Here is a 22,675-nt window from a genome sequence, read left to right as displayed (position 1 = left end):
CTTTTTAATATTCTGAATAAGTGGAAAGTATGCATTAAGCACTTTTACATACTGAAATATGGCTGTGTTAAGGAAAAGCACTTGTGACTTGGCGGTAAGTCATTTTTTTCATAGAACACCATCTTTATTTGAAACACTTTTTTCATCGAACACCATCGTTATTTGAATGTACAACTGACACAGTCATTCTTTCAAAAATGAACAAAGTGAGCCTGTCACTTCAAGGAAAATAACTCTAAAGTTATTTGTTGCCAATGATAAAATTCAAGCCATCAAGCTAAAAATATCAGGATTTTTGGAAAACTTCTCCCTTCTATTGTGAACTTGACAACTTCTCAACACTTAAAAGACTTTTCTGGTAAGACTGGTGGTGATACTAACAAAAGTGAGTTTTTGACACTGTCTAAAGACATGTGAACCAATACTTTCCAAATGACCAATGTATAATATTATAAAGTCAGGTACAGGTAAAAAGATCTACTCAGTATGCATGACAGATCAATGGGTATTAATTTAACATAGTATTTATTACAAGTTCATTGATATGATTTAGAATTCCATTTTAACTAATTTAAGAAACTAGCACATGCAGACTTTTGGTACAGTATCAAAGAATATACCAAATTATCTGAAGGCTTTAAAAATACATCTTTTTCCAACTATATATCTGCAAGCGGCTGGATCTTCTTCATATTGTTTCTTCAAAACAAATGACTGAAGACAGAATAGATATGAGAATCAGCTGTCTTCTATTAAGGAGATACTTTTCTCTCAATATTTTTTGTTGTGGAAAATAGTTATTTTTCATTAAAAAAAAATGACTTATGTTAAACACTGGGGTTCCCAATCAGGGGTGATTTCGTCCCCCAGGGGACTTCTGGCCATGGCTGGAGACAGTTTTGGTTGTCGTAATGTGGAGGGAAGAAGGTGCTACTGGCATCTAGTGAGTAGAGGCCAAGGGTGCTGCTATATATCCTATAACACACAGGACGACACCCCACAACAAAGCATTATCTAGCTCAAAATTTCAATAGTGCTAAGGCAAACCCTGGTTGAACATACAATGGATTTAATTTTTTAAATTCTCAATTTCAATTTCTAATACAGTAAATTATCAATATAACCCATATAAACAAATACTCTTTGGGATGCTCAGTAACCTAAGAATTAAGGGTCCTAAGATAAAAATAAATGATTCACTTCTATATTGTAATAAAAGCACTCGAATAATAAAAGCTTATGCCAGTAACATCTATAGTTATTACCTAACACTAAACTTGATACCTTGTAAATTAATTAGCTGGAATAACAAGATAGGTTTTAAAAGAGCTCACCTGTTCTTTATGTGGTAATATATTGCTAAGGTCATACTGTGGAGGAAAAAAAAATACATTGTAATAACTGATTTTTATCATATCAGGCCTGAAGACATTTTTAAAAAGGGGTTAGCAAGAAGGGAAGACCTTCCAGAGGCCCAGTGGCCCCGAAATCCTCGAATTCAGAACAGTACCACATGGGTGCTTTCCCCCTTGTTTTAGGTTCTTCAGCTTTTAGCAAAATTAGGAGACCCAAAATGCTAGATATGCTGTTAGAAGGCATGTTTTGGTTGATTATTATAATATATAAATTATTACATATTTCCCCTGTCATTTGTCCTTCTACCCACAAAACCTTCTGTCCTGTACAAGTTATATCTATCTATACACATGCTTAAATTTAACCCATATAGTAGTTTGTGTGTGGGGGGGTGTGTGTGTGTGTGGTTTTTTTGTTAGCCCCTGAATTTCAGTTGATTTAGTTCGCTATCCACCTACCCATCCGTTTTCCATTATTTCCCTAAAAGTAAATAATAAAAGTGCTCTATACCAAAATGATTTAAAATCACTTTTACATAATTATTAGAAAATTTAATAGCAAAATTTTATAGCCACAAAACTGATGATAGGTCTAGCTATCCTGAAATAAGCAGTGCTAATAATACAGCATAATACTACACAGTATACTATTAATGACAGGTATTTCCAAATTATTTTAAATAAAGTATTAACGAACAGATAGATACAAGTCCTTAGGTAGTCTTTTTTAAGTTACTATATTCCTAAGTTATTCACAGCTGTTGTATATTAGGCAACAAAGGGGTTCTCTGGTTAAGTTATATGCTCCCCTTTGTTCTCAGTGTCTAAAATGAAACTCAAAATAATTGAGGGAAGGCAAATCTGAATTTTATAATAGGTCTATAGAATCTTAGCACTTGTATAAAGGCCTGTAACACCGTTAGCATCAAAGATGGATACTTCTATAGTGCTTCAAAGTTTCATCTTCAAATTGATTTTAAAATCACAGCATTAGAAGTTTTATGATGGAAAGGACCACTGAACCGTAGATGACATTTAATTAAACAACCCATTTTACAGAGAAGGGAACCAAGGCTTAAAACTGACTTACCTAAGGTCCCACTAATTATCAGAAGCAGTTCTCTTTCTCCTGCCCTCTAACCAAATAGTGGCTCCCAAGCTCAGCTGCACACTGGGATCATCTGAGAAGCTTTAAAAACTGCCTGGCTTCTGCTTCAAGATGTTCTGATTTAACCGGCACTGGGTATGACTTGGGCATCAGGACTGTTTTTAAAGATCCCCAGATGACTGCAGCGTGCAGCAAAGTTTAGGGATGAATGAGTTAGGGTTAAGATCGGAGAATCACTCGGGATGCTTTTGTCCATATAATCATGCTTCACATCATTCTCCATCTTGTCAAAAGGGGTGTGTGCGTGGGTGAGAGAGAGACAGACAGACAGACAGACACACAGACACTGTGTCTTGGAGGCGGGGGCAGGCGGGTGGACTTTGTGCATCCAGAAACATGTATCTTGAAAAGTTGCATAAGTGATTCTAATAAGGCTCACCTACCCCACTGAGAACAACTACCCCACTGAAAACTAACCCCATGATAAACATTTTCAAAATCATTCCTAAAAGCCAATTGGCCCTATTAATTTTCTCAGTAAACCTTTATTTCACCAATAATGAATGTGATGAATGATCATTTTTAAAACTTCATGAGAGCAAATTAAAATTTACTGTACTTCCAAAAATTAGACTAGGTCGGGAAAAAAAAAGGATGAAACCTACTTGTCTGAGCAAGGTTAATCTTTTTTTTTTTTTTTTTAATTTTATTTAATTTTACTTATTTTTGGCTGCATGGGGTCTTTGTTACTGCGCGCGGGCTTTCTCTAGTTGCCAAGAGCGGGGGCTGCTCTTTGTCGTGGTGCGCGGCCTTCTCACTGTGGTGGCTTCTCTTGTTGCACAGCACGGGCTCTAGGTGCGTGGGCTTCAGTAGTTGTGGCACACGGGCTCAGGAGCTGTGGCTCGCGGGCTCTACGGCACAGGCTCAGTAGTTGTGGCGCACGGGTTTAATTGCTCTGCGGCATGTGGGATCTTCCCAGACCAGGGCTCGAACCTGTGTCCCCTGCGTTGGCAGGCAGATTCTTAACCACTACACCACCAGGGAAGTTCCTGAGCAAGGTTAACCTTCAAAGTACTTTTGAATTATATACTGGACATCAGACTCTTTTGAATTCAAAAGAAGCTGCGACTCTAGCCAAAGTAGAGTGGTTTTTGTACCCACAGATTCAGTGTCTTGGCTGAATAAAAACATTCAGTGATGATGTGATAAGTGCCCAAACTCAGGACTTTAGAGATGGGGCTCAGTTTTTGCTGAAACATGATTTGACTGCAACTATTATTGTAAGCAAGAGAGGAAAGTTACATTATTATGACTGTGAACTTGCTGTCTTTAATTAAAGTAGAAGTTACTGATAATTTAAAGAGCTAAAAAAAAAGCTGGCACATTAAAAACCAATTAAAAATATAATTAGCTTATAAAATTAAGACAACAAATAAAATTAAGGATAAGGACATTAATATTTTCAAATAGCATTTCCCAAACTGTGTTCTGGAAAATCAACATTCATATCCTAAGGAGATGTTAATGTTTCATGGACAACCGCGAGGGAGGAGGCAAGAAGCTCTGCATCCCGTTTGGTTTTTTTCTCTTAAATAAGCTTGAAAGGTTCATCATTAGGGTGTTTTGAAAGTGCATCTCCAATTGTGGACTATGAGGTGCTCCCAGAAATTAAAGAATAGTTTCCATCATCATGACACTGTTCGTGTCTCCTTAAGTATAAGCCTGACCACAGCCATGTTTCCGAAACCTCACCTCTTTTATTGTTCTCTGCTGTGATTGATACAGTGTGTTGGAGATATATTTATATATATAAACAAAAATTAAATGTGTCTATTAAGTTAAAACCTCAGTTGAACAAATTTCATCTACAAAGAAATTAAGCTTGAGTGTGTATTTCTTAAGACTGGTTTGATATATTCTCCCCCTCTTTGGGGGACAGGAAGGAGAAGTAAAATTTCATACAGAAATAGTGCAGGAAAAAAAAAAAATGCACAGTGGGATAAATCTGACAAAATCCAATTAAATTTAAATGCAGATTCGCTTTGGTGCCAGTAGGGGACAAGCTGTTCCTTCTTCTAAGAGTAGCTTCCAAAGTAGTATACATTGTTTGAGGACTACAACTCATAAAGAAATAATTTTTTCTAGAAATAGCCAATAAAAAGTGCCTCTCTTTCTCATTATGTTCAACAACGGCTTAACAACAGAAATGCGTCAAATAAAGATTTATACTTTTTCTGGGATTTCTTATTTGCTAACTGGCTTTCCCTTCTATCATGAGCTCTAAGATTAAAATGGAAACTGAAAATTCATATTTAGGTCCTTGAAATCAATGTATAGTTGACACCCGTTTTTTAACCTGATCACTGAAAAGGACAATTCAAATGAATGAAATTATGTATGGCTAGGATGCTTTTAGCGATAAGGGGGTCTGTCACTCAGCCCTTGGCAACCTACTTGTACTCACCATTTTACTGTGGTTCTAAGATTAGGCTGGCTGACTGTGCTGTCATCTAGAAATATTGTTGAGCATGAGCTATACTTTTTAGTAAGCTGCCCTGGAGATACCTGAAGGGGAAGGGAAATAGAAGAAAATGTCACAGTAAGTTAAACCTATAAAGTGTGTTTTTTTCCTTGGTTAAAATGTCAAACGATAAAGCATTAAGATTTTTCTTACACTCCATGAACTGCCTGAGTGTGATATCATGTGCAGCTCTATGGGAAACCTCTATACTCTGACTTCCACAGACGAGCTTTGAGAAATGGGTTATAAAATGCTGCCTTGATATAGTACCTATAATCAAACCTGGCAAGCGCCTATTATAAATTACCTTTATAATAATGTAAAAAGTTTAGAATAGGATTTCAGGGTTTTTTCCTTAAGCAATGAAATGCAGCTGAGATTTCCCATTTCTATTCATTTACTACACTAAAAGGTAATGCCTTCTGTAACACCGACGCCGGAGCATCTCACTGCAGTCAATGCACCCCAGTAACAAATGTACTCGTTCAGGAGACGGTGCGACGAGACAAGCGTTTGCGAATCAGAGGCTGGGCGTGCCAGGGCTGCTCTATCGCTAAAAAGCTGGGGGCCGTAAGTCCCTCTGGGCCTCAACTTCCTTATCTGGAGGACAAAAAGGTACTGCTTAAAGATTCTCTCGCATCCAAAAAAAACGGATAAAACAACTCTGAGAATTTAACTTCTCACTTCATGTTTAAGTAAGACTGCCATGACATTACTCAAGTGAGAACCTCAGAGAATACTTGCCATTCATTTCAAAATTGTACTAATTCTGTTCTACGTGTTATTTGACACTCCTGCCTCACCCATGCTGCTCTCTGCCTGCAGTGCCTTTTTCTTCCTCCTGTCCCAGCAAGCTTGACCCCATCTTCCTCTAGGATCCCTTTGCCAGCAGGCACACCACAAAACTTCTCACTTTCTGCACACTCACACATCTAATTTACCAACTGTTCCATGGTCTCAGCTGCTTGCATAGTACCACCCTCTTAAGTAAACAAGCTTCTCCAGGTTAGGAAGATTCTTCCCCTACCTCCAGCTACTGAGCACAGAATCTGGGACAAATTAGGATTCAACAAGTGTTTGAGAAATTATTTAAGATCAGTTACAACTGGAGGTAAATCTTACTAAAGATACAAATTCGTGAGAATTTATCTACAGTGGTGTTGGATAGGTGACAAAGAACTTTTTGAGACCCTCTAGAGAATGAACTATCTTTAAAACACTTTAGAAGTATCCATTTATTTGTGAAGAGCCCATGAACATGGCAATAGTCAAATACTAAAATGGCCTAAACTATGTTAGGACAACTCTCTTCCTTAAAGTAAGGCCAGTAACCAAATCCCAATCACTGAAAGCCACTGGAAGGAAGAGTAGCATTCTTTAATACCACAGAATACAAACAATTTTAAAGCTGGGTTTTGGTTTTGGTTTTTGTTTGCTTACTAATTCAGATGAGCCTTCCTTCCTCCTATTAATATAAAATAGTTTTCACCATGCTGTCACACTCTCCCATCAATGTCCTCCACAAATACATGAAAGGTGAGGCACAGAGAAAATCTAGTTGATGCTTTTTAAAATACAGAGCATTTAAATAAAAATTGCCAGTATCCAATAATCAGAAATATCCAAATGGCATATATAAAACACCATTTTGCTTGTTTCAGATGCTTTATGCAAAGCCACTTATTCCTTATTAACAAAAAGTTCTAGATGTAACATATTTGAAACAGTATCACTATTTGGAAGACTAATTTCTCCTTCAAGCTAGAAATGTTTTAAACTAAAACTATAGCTATTTGCTTAATGTGTAATTTTAGAATCTCAAAAAACCGATACAGCATGAAAAATGAAAATTCACTCATTCAAATACTTTGATTCTAAACGAAGCAGGTTATCTTTTAAGGTCACTACTATTAGGGTATAATATGACATACACTACACGTAATAAAAGTCAATTCTGACCAAAAATCTATATATATGAGGGGAATAAAAATAGTAAGGAAATGTACCAAAATATAGACTAGTTGGTAGAGCTCTGGGTGCTATTTATCCTGTTTTCCTCTATTAAAAACTTTTTTTTCTATTATGAATGTATATTGATTTGTCTTTGGAAATATTACTGCTAAAACATTTAAAATTTTTAATTAGATGTGGTCTATAGTCCTATGGGGGCTCATTTAATGTATCAGCAACTTACAGTCTACTGGCTCGATCCTACAAAAGAAACACTTCCACAGGCCTACTCCTGAAACTATTCAAACTTTCCAGCATCTAGTGTTCACTAAAGGATGGCAGAATTGAAGCCTCTGAGCAAAGCCTAGATATGTTAGCTGCCAGCAGATTACTTTCCTCTCATCTTGCTTGAAAATTTAAGATAACTGTCCTTTATGATTAAAGCCTTACCATTGCTGGCTCACAACCTCAATAAACTGCACTGACACACATAAGGGTATAAAATGCAAATACAAAAAAAAAAAAACAAGTAGCAAAAAACACTACTGACAGTTTAATGTTTATAGGTATTATTTCAATTGGTCACTGAAGAAGAGTATTTATCTTCATTCAGCACTAAGGACAAAATACATGGACTTTTACAATCTTTATAAGGGGAAAGGTTGCTTAGTAGACTTCAGGTTTAATGGTGAAGACTAGAAAATAATCATACCTAGGAGGCTAGTAAGTAACAACCCTCAAAGCTTATCATTAAAGGTCAAGTGCCTGTTGAAATCCTGCCCCCACCCAATGACTCTTCCCATTGTGCCTACTGCCTCTGATTTTAACCCATTAAAAGAATAAAGCTGGAGAGAGCGAGAGTACGAAGGGCGGCAACCCGAGTCATGGCAGGACAGGCATTTAGAAAGTTTCTTCCCCTCTTTGACCGAGTATTAGTTGAAAGAAGTGCACCCGAAGTTGTAACCAAAGGAGGCATTATGCTTCCAGAAAAATCGCAAGGAAAAGTATTGCAAGCAATGGTAGTAGCTGTTGGATCAGGCTCTAAAGGAAAGGGTGGAGAGATTCAACCAGTTAGTGTGAAAGTTGGAGATAAAGTTCTTCTCCCAGAATATGGAGGCACCAAAGTAGTTCTAGATGACAAGGATTATTTCTTATTTAGAGATGGTGACATTCTTGGAAACTATGTCGACTAAAATAAGTCACTATTGAAATGGCATCACGTGAAGCTGCCCGTTCCCCCAATGGCATCACGTGAAGCTGCTGCTGAAGTTCTGAAATCTTTCATCCTGTAAATAATTTCCGTGTTTCTTTTATAATAAAGTAATGATATCCAAACTAATGATATTCAGTGTCTCTGAAATTTAGTTTTCTCTGTATTGATTTAAACATTCCCAAATAAAAGTATATAAATGAAAAAAAAAAAAAAAAAGAGAATAAAGCTGAAGTTCACTTTTTTCTTCCCCCTTTTCACAAGTTTTGGATACGTTTATTAAGAATCAATGACTTTAACTGAAAAGTCTGTAATGCTCCATCTATGTTGCACATTAATGGACAATATGGTAGGGTGAGTGGTTTGAATAGAATTCATACTCCAGGCCTTAGTAGAAAAGTATAATATTCTAATTATAGGTATAATCAAAAATATTGTCTGAATTAATATCGTTAATTATATTGAATTAAACTTCAAACTCAGAACCTATATTCAAAGAATAAATCTAAGTTTGAGTAGACTGACCACAAATCTATTTCCTCTCCCCCTTCTTTCAGATATCATCTCATTAGAATTAAAGGCATTTTTTAAAAAAGCTATACATAAGACAGGATAAACAGCAGATGATTTTTAATGTTTGAAAGGTGAAAAGACTAGATAAAGGAGTGGTAACTGACATGGCAGAACAGAGGAAGCACAACCTTGGTACCTACAGAGAGTGACTAGGACAGGAACAAGAAAACCAGTTTGTCTTACAGAACCCAAGGCAGGCTCAGAGTTCAGAGGCGTCGTCCCCAAATCCTTGCAGTGAGGCCCATCAGTTAACGAGTTGTCCAAGTGATGCTTCCAATTAGATCTTAACAGACAGCCAAGGACCATCACACGTTTGAGGGAAGCCCCCAACAAGTAAGAGATCAAAACAGGAAGAAGGAATGGGACTTCCCTGGTGGCGCAGTGGTTAAGAATCCGCCTGCCAATGCAGGGGACACGGGTTCGAGCCCTGGCCCAGAAAGATCCCACATACCACAGAGCAACTGAGCCCATGCGCCACAACTACTGAGCCTGCGCTCTAGAGCCCATGAGCCACAACTACTGAAGCCCACACGCCCTAGAGCCTGTGCTCCGCAACAAGAGAAGCCACTGCAATGAGAAGCCCACGCACCCAACAAAGAGTAGGCCCAGCTCACCGCAACCAGAGAAAGCCCACGTGCAGAAACCAAGACCCAATGCAGCCAAAAAATAAATAAATAAAATAAAATATAAGGATGCTTTAAAAAAAAACAAAACCAAACAGGAAGAAGGAATTGATGGGAGTGATAAAAACTCAGGAGCAAATGAAAACTTGAAATTGCATCAGTGAAAAAAAGAATGACAGGATATAAGAGAACTCTATAAATTGAAAATAAGGTAGACAAAACAATATATTCAATAGAAGGATTAGAGCACAGTCAAGGAAATCTCCAGGAAGCAGGACAAAAAGACAAAATGCAAAGCAGGAGGGGAAAAAAGTTAGCCATCTGGTAAGTCTAAGACTTCCAACATCCGAATAATAGGAACCTGGAAGAAAAAAACAGAATATCAAAGAAACACACAAAAAAGGTCTATACCAAACCAAATTATGAAATTTCAAAATCCCAGGGAGAGGGAAGGTACTAAAAGGTTCCCGAGAAGGAAGGGGTGGGGGGAAATGACTAAAATCGGTAATGTACAATGTACCATACAATGTCAACAGGTTTAAGAGCAACAGTGTAAATGAGAAGATGAGAGGGAAATGTCTTCAGAACGGCAAAAATTAGTTTCAACTGAGAATTCTATACTTTATCAAATAGAAGGAGTTTCAGAGAGGCTAGATCTCTATAAACTTTCTGCCCATGTGCCCTTTTCCCAGGAAAATGTGCTCCAGTAAAACAAGGAAGTATAACAAGACAAGAGGGAAACAGAATCTAGGACATAGGGGATCCAACATAAGAGAGCAGAGTTATGTGAGATCCCAGATGACTTCACACAGATATCCCAGGAAAAGAGGCATAGAGCAGGCCTAGGGGAACACTAGTCTATATGGGAGTAGGAAGACAAAAGATTGGGGAAAAGTGTCTCCAAGAAAAAAATGGAACAGATGTGGCTTAGTAGACGGAAAATTTTTTTGATAGGCATGTGACAAATGTTAAAACATTTGGGGAAAAAAATAGCTGTTAGAAAACAGGCAAGCGAATATAGTCAGGAAATTAATTCCACAGAAAAAATGAAGAATGTGAAAGCAGGGAGACCAGGCAGGGAGCTACTTACTGCATTTGGCTGTGTGAGATCACGTTGGCTAGGAAAAGGGGGATTGGGTTATCCTAGAGAAGTGCAGAAGTGCTCCAATTTCATTAATATTTAAGAAAAAGAATGAAGGGTGTACAAGGAGGAGGCACAGTCAGAGAACTATATGGCTCAGCAATGCACAATATTTGCAGAGTCGTAGTAATGTAAACATTGATTCTGATTTAATAAAAACTGATACATGTTGAGGGAACACAGGGAGGGAAATAACGTCATGGTGGACCGAAGAAGCTAAGCTGTCACCTGCTATGACAAGAAGTCAATGGACAGTGCTAAAAATTAACTTACCTGTCATACTTTTATTACTTTGGTTAAAAAATAAGATCAAAAAAATAAGGCAAAAGAATTTAAGGCAGATCTTTATACTACAACCATATTAGTGAAATTTAACTTAAATGTCAGAACCCTTAAAAAATGGGCACTACTAAGTCAAAGACTTTCCTGAATACATTTGATAATTAGGAAAACAGAGATTTAGAAAATCTACCAAAAAGAGGTCCATGCTAACAGTATTGGATCCATCATATTTTTAGGAATCATGGCAGACATATTTTTAATTCAAACTATTAATTTCTTAACTTTTCAACTGTTTACTTACATGGTTTAAATGGTTGCTCTTCCTCTCTTCCCGCACTAAGAATAAAAAAAATTAACTGATGAATTCTGATACAAATGCCATAGAAAAATAAAAGTAGTCACTAATTATTTGATGGATTACCAATAACACAATGAGATAAAATTCCATTCTATTTTTTAAAATAATTTCCAACAAAATATATAATTTAAATCACCCAGCAAGATGAGTCCTATAAATAAAATCTAAAAACTTAGTTTCACTTTTTTGACATAATAGATATTCTGTATTAGGTACAAATGAAAGACTCCCCATTTACAAAAGAAAAGGACAAAGCAAATTAGGCCAGGTGAGAAACTTAGCTAATAAAAAAATTTACCTGCTGCATAGCTGAACTACTAGCCAGGAGTATTTTCTAATTCTTCATTTACACACAGCGTACTTTAATTACCACAATCCACAGATGACAACTCTTAAGAACCAGTTTCTGGCCAGGCACTCATCTCCGAACGCACCAGTATCTCTGGAAGCATCCTGAACCACTTAATGGTAACCTACTCAAATACCTTACTGAAAAAATACACAACTGGAAAGTAACCTACGTTAAACGTAAATTTTAAAATGAGTGTGCTGACCTAAATGAACATATCTACAGCACACAAAACTGTTTTGCTCCAACAAAGGCCAGAAGAATAAAAGCCTGAAGAGGGTCTTAGGCCACACTCTTGCTCACATTGCCTCCTTTAACTCCAGACAGGCATCACAGGCACGGATTCCTTAAGGCTGAAGAGAGAGACAGGCATGGGACAGCTTTTCTTTTACTGTCTCCAGAGCCCCTCTACATGTGAGCAGCTCATGGCTCTGGAAGAAACTGAGAAATAGAGCAATCCTAACCAGAAATGAGTGGCTCAAGTACACACACTAGAAAAATGCAAGTTAGAAACCCCAGGAGCTTCCAGGTTGGTGAACAGGTAGTACCCTTGCAGAGGGCATCAAAGCTCTGTGCCCTGTCCCCATGCCTGGCCCTATGCATCTCTTCCATCTGGCTGTTCCTGAGTTATATCCTTTTATAAAAACCAGTGATCTAACGGAAAAAAACAAAAAGCAAAACAACAACAACAAAAAACCAAACCTCCGTTTTTTATTGTGCTGCTTCACTTTAAATATCATGGAATGTTCACTTCTTGTATTCCTGCTCTCGTAATCAACTGAAAAACTTGGTCACGTATGGCTTTTTAGCAAATAAACTAGGATTTAACATAACATTAAGGAAGACAAGCAGGCAAGCAGGAGTGCAAAAAATTCTACGGTTCTGATTCTCATCTTAAAACAAGGAGGACACAGGAAACTTATATGAGTTTCACATGCTGAGGATAATCTTCTGGAAAACCCCATATGGCATGTTGCTCTTATTACCCTGGCACAGCAATACATTAGGATGAGAAAGTTTTGAATAGCTTCAAAGTTCTGAGTAGCATAAATCTGGATGTGAGATAGGCTCGTCTGGTTGAACACTGTGTAAAACAGGGCCAAAATCACAAGGCTCAATTCCCATATATAACAACTGATTTTTCTGATTTGATCAAATGGAAACCTAACTGTGACCTAAACCCTATCATTTGTCTTTAACATATGTGCTCTTCGGAGCAAGGGGAAAAGGACAAAGTAGCATGGAGAAATAGACCACATCTAAATCATGTGGCCAGTTGACTATGTTGATAAAGAGGTGGCAAAATGTATAAACAGATAGTCTAAGTGTTCTCCTCCCTAAAACACTGACAACTAAAGGAAACTGTATCATCAACATATTAAAATAAGACAAGTGAATACATAAAAAAAGTGAAACATTTAAACCACTGTAAGAGTTTTTCTAAATACCTCCTATAATACACAAAACAAAAACAGTTTTCACTCTTTTTCTCAGGGAAAAAAAAGCATTGCCTTACCATCTGTTTGAGGTTTGCTCAGAAAAATTGTGCTTGCCCTTGGGTGGTCAGAAGGGTTTGGTTCCAAAGCTAAGTCTGTATAGGAAGAAGAGAAAAAGGTGTGGTGATTTAGTTGAGTAGAAAAATACATGATTTTAAAGATAGCTACACATTGATTGAAACCACTTTTAATAGTCTTGAGAAGAGCTTTTAGTAATGACAAAAAGGCAATTTTAGTAAAGGCACAATATAAAAATTCTATTGGGAAACAGCAAAATTGTAGAAACTCTCCATACATGTGGAATAAAACCATGGCTATGTCTTAGACTTCTTTAACTTGCACCTAAATAATCTATGCCATTTTTAGATGAATCATATATGTGACTCCCCTCCTATTTATCAATTAAAAATTCAGTCACCCTCTTTTAAAGCTGATATTACTAGCACATTCCAGGAACAGTCTCAAGAAGCAAGTTATGCTGTGGCCAACTACTGTCAGATACCAGCTCAATATATCAAATATGCCAAAACGAAGTGAGTTGCTTTTGGCAAATGTTCTTCAGACAATCAAATGGCTAATTCTAACTCCATTCAACAAATGAACTCATTTAATTGGCTGTGGTTTATCTGGGGGCTATTCATCATGGCAGATTTAAGAGGACTACATAAAAGTTCAATGTTCTAATCTAGAGGAACACTTCCATGATAGTGATTTTTAACTTTGCCCTCTATTTCCAAAGCTAAACTCACTTCTTCATTCCACGCTGCATGATTAATTTGGGGCTTCAATAAGAGTACTTTCTGGAGCAGATCATAGGGCTACTAGAAAAACATTTTGGCCATACCTACACGAAAAGGTGGGTCTGCCTGTAGCCCACCTTGCACCACACCAAGGTGGGATAGCGTCTTCTATTTAGGCAGAAATACAAAACAAGCACAAGCTACCACACAGGATAGTAAGGTTGTTGTTTAAAACAAACAAACAAACATAAAAGCCCTATGACACTTCCTCAGCAAAGTCCATCTCAAACCATTTAACCAATCTTTTAAGAAACTGGACCAAGATTCAGATAAAGAGTAATGGTTAAGGCAATTATTTCCCAAACCACATCATAACTGATCTGTTTTTGAAAGATGGCTTTGATGGTCAAAGTGAAATACAAATATATCCCTGCCTCTTAGAGAATCCAAAGAATACACACATTGATATATTAAAAACTAATTAGTCTAGTAGTGAATTCTGTCTAACCCAGCATTCCACAAATGTATCTACCTAGAATCCCCTTTTCCCACCCCGAAAGAATTTTGCACAAACAGTAATTTGGGACTTCCCGTCTTAACAGGAATCTGAGCCATCCATTTGAATGTCATTGCCAGCACTAGTAATTTACAGAGCTAAACCAACTGCTTTGTTCTTCATGAAAATTCCTTCACTGAATTTGAAGTTTATCAAGCTGCTTTTGGAGAAAATATTCTATTCAACATTTTTATGTAAAAGACCCATATAATTATTTTAAAGTTTTTTTCTCCTACATATTTGAAAAACTAAGACAATGGGAAAATAAATTATTTCAGCTGTACACAAAATGGCAGGCAGAGACTTTCACAGCTGCCTCTAACCTATAGCTTCCGAAAGAATTCATGACTACTTACCTATACCAAAAAGAAAGTAAATAGACTACATTTGAATCTAAAAAATAAGCAGAAATGTTTGCAAAGTAGCTGTATTATTTATCAGTGTCTATGGCATGGTAAAACTTAACAATTTTCAATGGAAGTCCAGGAAAATTAAGTGCCAGAATCAAAGAGAAGCAAGCTTTAACACACACACACACACACACACACACACACACACACCCGCCAAACCAAGATGTGCTACTACAGATCTAAATACAAAAATCAAGAAGGCTGGGATAAAAGAAATGACAACATGCAAAAAAAAAAAGTAAACTTAGCCCAAGTGACCAGAAAAAAGCTGGCACTCTCCCTACTCTATCCTAGGGGGTTCAAAGGTAGGCACAGGACCCAGGACCGGCCAATCAATCACAGCTGTCCTGGGACTTCCCAAGAAAAGAGAAAGGCAGAACTGTACTCTAGGATCCTTAGCTAGTCTTGAGCTGCTGGACACTCCCCTTGCTATCATGAGGGGAAAGGCTTTTCAGGAGACATCAACAGAGGAGAGCAGAACTGAGGAGATCATTTAACTCCTGGGTCAAGTAGTGCTTAACTCTGTGATGTTCTTTTAACTTGCAACTGAAGGAGACCTGGTTAATCAGCAGTACTGATGATCACACTAAAGGTGGGGAAAGGTAAAAGTCACTTGCTCATTCCTTTAACAAATATCATGAACAAAAATCTGCATGAGACAAAACGATGCTCTGTTTAAAAATTACACACAACCATTCACAATCATTAACACACAATGATTCACAACCGTTACTTTTAGTTGCTTTTCTTATACGTTAAAAAAAAGCTCTAATTAGTGTATAATTTATGTCTTCTTGTTACTAACAAGCGCTCTCCACCCCACTGTTGCATATTTATTGTCTAATGAATACACACTGGCCCATCAAGTGTTATTCCTATACTGGACTTAGCCAATCCCCTATTGCTGGGGATTGGTGCTTACAAAGTTCTATTCTTAAAATATTATGAGGAAAATCTTCATGTACATAGTTTTTAAAATAATGGTTTTATCTCCTTAGCAAAGATCTTCGGAAGTGGAATGACTAAGCCAAAAGGTTAGATCACTTTCACGGCTCCATGTACAATGCTAAATTGCTTCCTAAAGAAGGTGGGGGGCACATTAGGGTATAATGCTACCAATCATGACATTTTGAGTTCCTACCCTTGCTTTGGATACTTGAAAAAAAAAAAAAAATTCCTACTGATATGAATGAGGAACCTCACTGTAGATCTAATTTGTATTTCTTTTGATTACACAGTTTGACCATTTTCCCACAGTTATCAGTGGTATTTCCACTTTGGTGAGTTGGCCTATCATTTGAATGTACTGTAAACACCAGGGCCCTACTGCTGTCAGTTTGCATGAGGTTTTCAGAAAATATTAATCTTTTGTTTATAGCCTATGTAACCAACAATTTTCTATATAACTTGCACTTTTTGCTAATGAAAAATACCACATCATTATCTTATAGAATGGACATGTGAGCCATTAGACAGTAAACTCATACATACACACAATATTTCTGCACTTCCCATTAACTATCTTCCCAAGAGCCTAAGGAGACTATGATAAAACCTACCACACTCTTCACTATCACAAAGGTAAGACTGCCAACTATTAAGCAAAGCTTTACCACCCACCATCCCTCTCATCCCTCTCCCCACCAAATGCACACACAGTAATTTAGAGACTTCAGGAAATTACTGTGCATTCAGGAAATTACATGGATTCTTCCGAAAGTTATTTCTTTAGAAACCTCTAAGAATGTTTTACCCAGGAGAGATATTCTTGAGCTCATGATTAGGGGTTATGATTAAAACTGTATTTTAAGACCCATCATTTTTGTATTATCAATTTAAATTGCAACTTATTTGACAGCATGATAGGTCGATGTAGAAAAAGTATGATTAAAAAAAAATTAAACTCGGTCTTAATGTAAACATTCCTCAGAGGAAACCTGTAAAACACCACCGACACTGAATACTGTTTTTCCTCCAATCTAAGATTCTACCAGTTGTTAAGATCCATCTCAATTGCAGTTGTTAAAAGTGTGAAAACATAGGCGACTTAGAACAAATGAAATGCATTACTGAAGGCTAAAAGTGTTAAAACTATGCTATCAAACTGTCGATAAATGATTTTTCCTTGTTAAAATATTAGAGGGAGAGGGAAGTGACCAAGAAAGCATCTGACAGAAGCAGCATATTTCAGAAAGCGATTAATATCAACATATTGATTTCAATATATTCCAAATAAACAGGAGATGTCAGCAGTTTCTGGGCCAACTGCTGAGCACCAGTTCACTTAACGGTGACCACTGCGTTTACTGAACTGCCCTAGCGTCCCTGTACCGCACAGTGTATTAGTTTTATGGCTCATAAGACAAACATTACAACCCTTACAATTACCATGGAAACTGATGATCTCATCTCTCTGAGTCCACACTTGCCACCGCAGTCAGGGAGGTCCCGCCAGCCGGCCCTGAGCTGGGCGGCCTCACCAGCGGGGACACAGCAGGCTCCTGCACCTGCCAGGCTACTGCTCACCCAAGCCTTGACCCTGCTTCCCTAGCTTCTGACCATCCTGGCTTCCAAACTTCCCAGCTCTGGTTTCCAACTGCTTCTGTACCTGCCTCTACCCTGGTTCTCAGTTTTGCCTTATTTTAATCCTCAATCAGTGTTACAGTGATCATGACTGAGAGGTGACACATAGGTAAGTACACCTGGCTTTATATATTTCTAAAGAGTACTTTACTCAGTTTCTTGGACTTTTAAGAACCTTTCTGGGTTGCAAGTTACCTTCATTTCATTTCACATTACGCAGTGTTACTGTTTTAACTCTTAAGTTTTATTACTTTAATACACTAAACCGACAACAACAAAAAAGGGTGAGAAAAAAGGTAGTATTCCAAAGAAGCTCACATAATGTCAACAATAAATTCTGTTCCTATATGCCATGCATTTGGAATTTACAGTCCTACTCTCTATCAATACTCATTTTTAAAACCTTGGACAACTCAATTTATACCTAAGAGAAGAATTCCTACACTACCTAACTCAGAACATGGTGAGAATCAAACGAAATGCAAGAGCAATCTATATACTACAGCCTATTTTAGACCCTTATTAATATCGCTTTTTTGTTCAAGCCACTGTTGGCTCTCACCTGAGCTACCGCACCAGCCTCCTAACTGGTCTCCCTCTCTGCTTCCTTCCACCCTTACAGTCTATTCTCACACAGTAGCTGCTCTGATCTCCCTCCACCCTCTCTACCCCCCTTCCCTTTTTCTAAGAATTAACATCATTCCCCTGCATATAATCCTTCAATGGTTTCCCATTACAATTAGACTAAAATTCATATTTTTTGGTCAAGGCCCACTAGGCATACAAGGTCTTAATCCCCCATATTCCTCCTGGCATTCATTCACTCAGCTGCAGCCACCCATCTTTCTGTCCTTGGCACGCATCAAGCATATTCCCTTCTTAGGAACTGCACAGAAGCCTCTTCTCCCACAGCCTCACATGGCTCTCTTAGGACTGCTCATGGGTCGCTAAAGGAGAGAAGCTGTCTTTAACCACCCCTTGTAAAACTGTCCTCCTCCCCAGCCCATTACCTTCATTTTCTTTCTTAGTGTTCTCACTACCTGATGTTATTCTTGTGTCGTCAGCCCCCAGGCACCTCTAGAAAGGAAGGACCTGAGTTAGGATACGGGTTTTGTCTTGTCTAACCACTGTTTGTCCTGCCTCTGGAATGGTGCCTAATAATCATGTTTCAGTGTACCCAAAACCAGTTAAGTTTCTCCCAATTTTCCCACATCATCTAAGATTTCTTCTAATGCTGTCTTTTGATGTGTCTGTCACCTAAGACCAGAGTTAATTTCAGATCTCTTAGAGTAGTAGTTTAGTTACTCAGAATCAAAGACACAAGACAGGTTACCAAGAACCACGAAAACCTAAAAGAGGAAATCTAATGTTCAGTGAAAAATCAATGGTAACTTTAATTTGGGAAAAGAACATTTAATGTTAAAATACCTTTACTACAAAATGACTCACCCTATGAATTTAATGAAGTCGTAAGACAAAGTGTACAATCAGAATGCTATAGGGAAGTATCAATACAATGCATCAGTTTTTACCTGTGTCCCCTGAATAAAGCATTATAATGGGATTATAAAAGATGCTCAACCATAAAGGCTGGGTAAATGAATTATGCTCCAACCATTCGATGGCACAGTAAACAGTTGGTAAAAGGCAGGCTGTAGAGCTATGCGCAGTTGCATGGAAATACGTCACCCTGGAGCACTCTCTAGGTGCCAGCACAGTTCCAGGAGCTTCATGTCGTTACTTTTCTTTATAACAAAAAGTTACAAAGTGGCACATAAAGAACAATCCCATCTTTGTAAAATAAACACAATGTTACGTTTATATGCATACAAAAGGTTCAGGAAGAATCAGCACCAAAATATTAATAAAAATTCTGGATATTCTGAGTGTGAGTGAAGGACTTTTCTGTGTTTTCTAAACCTTTTACATCAAATGTTTATTAATACTGTCACCAAAAAAAGGAAAGATCTGTTGCTCAGAGGTTTTTCCACATCATATTGCCAATTCCTTCCCTACCCACTCTTCAGGGGGATGGGAGGTAGGGGTCACTTGAGAGAGCACCTTTCACCAGAAAATTAGCAAAGCTCCTAAGGTCAGAACATAAAGGCTGTATGAAAAGTTGATGAATAAAAATAAAATCAGATAATAGGACCGTAGCATCTTATTTTCTATTATGACACTACCATCAGTTATATTAGATATACTGTTAAAGACAAAGTAGTAAAAAATTCTTTTGAGTCTATCTGAAATCTATACTACGTTCTTAGGAGTTACTTTTTTGAGATGGCTTGAAGAAATCATGTTCTTCTCCAATGTTTCTGAAGAACAAGACAGAGCATCATTTATGTACGATTTTCTCTAAGTAACCAAATAATTCTTCACTGTAGAAAAGCCAAAATGTTTTATATCTGAGTAGGTATTTCTCAGTTTCCAGGGAAACTGATACAAAATTGTCTGAAATAAAGACATAAAGAGCAAACTTCCAATGTGCCTGTGCTTTATATTTGGTGTTCTGACCTTGTTTCTATGGAAACTTCATTAATAGGCAAATGCTGAAATTGAGGTTTCTCTTATCACTTTATTGAATGCCCCCCCAAAAAAGACAAATTGAAATGAAATTTTAACAATCCTGTTAAACATAAAAAGGTAAATTCTGTACTCATGAACTCTATTTTTCCAGTTCCTGATTTAGCACTCCTTCCTTATCATACATAGTCGTATGCTAAATGCTTAGTACCTTACCTGCCCGCTTACCAGCTTCCCCTAATGTCCCTCTGTCCAGGGCATTCTCGGCTTCAATTGGATTTCACCAGAACAAACTCTTTAAATTATATCAACGTGTTTACCTGACTGATAAATTTAGGCTATTTCATGACTTCTACTTTTATTCATATCCATTGCAATGTATGTACAGACAGAGAATGGAGAGGTAAATGTTGCTTCTGAGTTGTGTACAATCAACTGGAATGGCAATAATCAAAACTGGAGTATGCTGAGATAGGCCTAACTTATGGATAAATTATAAAATATAAGGTGCACTCTAAACAGTTTCTTAAGCATCCCAAGAACTGAATTTGGCATATCTACCACCTCCCAAGTCTGTCTCTTTTGTTCAGTAGCTGTGTTACACAGTCATTTCAGATCTCTAAGTCTTGGCTTCTTCATCGGCAACAGAGGGAGAATATATACGGGCCTTATTTGTAGATGGAAGGGCCAAGTGAAATACACAAGAAAATGCATTGTACATCTTAAAAGAATTCTATAAAGGTCCAATTTTCGTCTCTCATCCTACACTAGCCAACTACTAACTGTTTTTAAAAATCATTTAGAGGCTTACCTTATAGCAACAAGCAGAGCAGTTTTCACAAGTACTTACGTGCTTTGTGTTTAAAGCTACAATTAATTCACATAATTTGTTCATTCTTTCACAATATCTAACTATTCTGAAAAGGGAGTACTTTCCACTTACAAAGCCACGTCCATCATAAGGGTGAATCCACAGGCTTAATTATTCTAACTTTTAAAGAAATTAAATAAACCCAACTAAAATTTAAATAGAAGAGCTGTAAGACATTTCGTCTATGAAATAATGAAATAATCTCTGGCATTTAAATGAAACAAATGGGCCAGTGGGGCTTTAACATCTTTATGATACAATGTTTTATACTTCAAAGAACAGTCTTTATTAAAGTGCCACTATGCTACCCAGAAATTTTTTTTTTTTAACCTAGAGCCATCCCTTTCCAAAATTCTAGAGGCAAAAATCAAACATTTCCTCTCTTCTCTCTCTCCTCTCCTCCCCGACAACACCCACCCCCAGCCACTTAGTCTTCAGAACTTTTACCTGAACATTCTTAAAGTTAAATAGTATTCTACTGGGTGGGGGGGGTGGGGTGGAGGAGGGAGCCATGGAGACATTTTTCTGCAGGATGGATGTGGTATGTTAACTCCCAAACCTTTATATTACAAATTACAATCTGATTTGTTTTTTCTCCTTTGAAACTTCTGCCCAGCAGTCTCAGGAACCACCTCACCCCTCCTTAGAACAGGCAACGTGCAAAAGAAGTCGGTTAAGGCTGTGCAGCTGAAGACATACTTGTGTCAAAGTGGGAATTTAAAAGTAATCAGAACTCCATGGGGTCTCCTTTGGTAAAGAAAAAAAACCCAACAACTATTCTCTGCAGCCGTGGCAGTAACGTTTCACACCGTTCACAGTTATTTTAAGCCCCTCTCCCACCATTTTCTTTCCTATCGTGTTCAAATTATAGTTAGAAGGGATAAAGTAGCTTCTATCAGGGCGACTGAAAACATTAAAATCCAAAGAATTTTAGTTAAGAACACCACACTGACTCTGTCCATCTCTATTTTGAATTTAAATGACAAATCCTCTAATGTTTGTCTTAATTGTCTCGAGTATCAACTACCTTAACGAATAGAAGTCTATCATCAGGCCCTTACCTAGTTCCTTCGCTTAGGTACCATCTGGATAGGGAGACGGGATGGATACGCCGAAGTTAGAGTATTTAAGTTTTCATTAAGAAAAGAGAGAATACACCAGAAAGTCTCTGCTAAGTCCCACGAGATGTTAAATAGAACCACGAACAGGAAGGGCCGCGGATTGGAGGGTCTCAGGCCGGGCTGGGAAATGGGAACGGGGGAAAGAACTGGGCATTCGGGTAGGGAAGAGGGAAGGAGACTGGCCGGACGCGACTGGTAAAGAATAAGGGGTGGGGACGCCAAGCAGAGCCAGCCTTCGTCCCCGGTGCCCAGCCCTGGGAGAGCCAACTCCGGGCAAGAAGGAGCCCTAGGCGGCGTCTCCCTCCCGGGGGACCCTGGGGGCGGCGGAGGCCAGAGGTAAGCCCGAGAGCAGACGGCGCCGACCCCGCGAGGGGCGAGGCGCGCCCGCCGCTTCTTACCTTCGGGCATCTCCCGGTCGCTGATGTGCTGCAGGTGGTGGCCTTCGCCACCTGCGAAATCCAACTCGGCGGGTTCCACGGCAGCCGCCGCCGGAGCTACTGCCACCGCGTTCCTGGCCGCCGCCTTGTAGACCTCAGACTCGCAGTCCGGCTCCGCTGACCCCCTGCGCCGGCCCAACTTGGGGCTGGCATTGGGGGACAGGCAACAAGACAGCGAGTTCCCCATGGGGCGCCTTCACTCCTCGCCGCCGCCGCCTCCGCTCGTCCCCCGACTCCGCCGAGCTCAGAAGCCGCCCCCTCCCCCAACAATGGCGCGGCGGGCACTGGCAGCCCGGGGCTATGCCGGGGCTGTGCCGCACATGCAGACGCGACTTCGCCCGCCGCTCTCCTGTTCGCCCAGCCGCCCAGCCGCCGGGCCCCGGGCAGGGGCCCGGCTCCGGCCGCACCCCCGCCGCCGCCGCCTCCCCGGAGCCAACTAGTCTGTGAGGGCGGTGACCAGACCGG

At 38.8% G+C, this 22,675-nt stretch overlaps 2 protein-coding genes across 2 annotated transcripts in view; one reads left to right on the top strand and one right to left on the bottom strand.

Moving 5' to 3' along the window:
- LOC132368814 (cyclin-Y-like protein 1) overlaps positions 1–22,432 on the bottom strand; it is a 33,853-nt gene extending 11,421 nt beyond the window's left edge. The window contains exons 1-5 of the mRNA XM_059927538.1: positions 22,172–22,432; positions 12,987–13,061; positions 11,065–11,099; positions 4,928–5,028; positions 1,335–1,370 (exon numbers count right to left, since the gene is read on the bottom strand). Coding sequence (XP_059783521.1) covers positions 1,335–1,370; positions 4,928–5,028; positions 11,065–11,099; positions 12,987–13,061; positions 22,172–22,397 — 473 coding nt within the window. The 5' untranslated portion in view covers positions 22,398–22,432. The remainder of the gene's footprint in view (positions 1–1,334; positions 1,371–4,927; positions 5,029–11,064; positions 11,100–12,986; positions 13,062–22,171) is intronic.
- Positions 7,781–8,127, top strand: LOC132368652 (10 kDa heat shock protein, mitochondrial-like). The gene has a single exon (XM_059927371.1). The coding sequence runs from the start codon at positions 7,819–7,821 to the stop codon at positions 8,125–8,127; it is 309 nt and encodes a 102-aa protein (XP_059783354.1). The 5' UTR covers positions 7,781–7,818.
- Positions 22,433–22,675: the final 243 nt, after the last annotated feature.

This window comes from Balaenoptera ricei, chromosome 7, assembly GCF_028023285.1.
Source record: "Balaenoptera ricei isolate mBalRic1 chromosome 7, mBalRic1.hap2, whole genome shotgun sequence".
In the NCBI taxonomy this organism is placed as follows: domain Eukaryota; kingdom Metazoa; phylum Chordata; class Mammalia; order Artiodactyla; family Balaenopteridae; genus Balaenoptera; species Balaenoptera ricei.
Note: the sequence above shows the minus strand (reverse complement) of the source record. Positions and strands in the feature narration are given on the sequence as shown.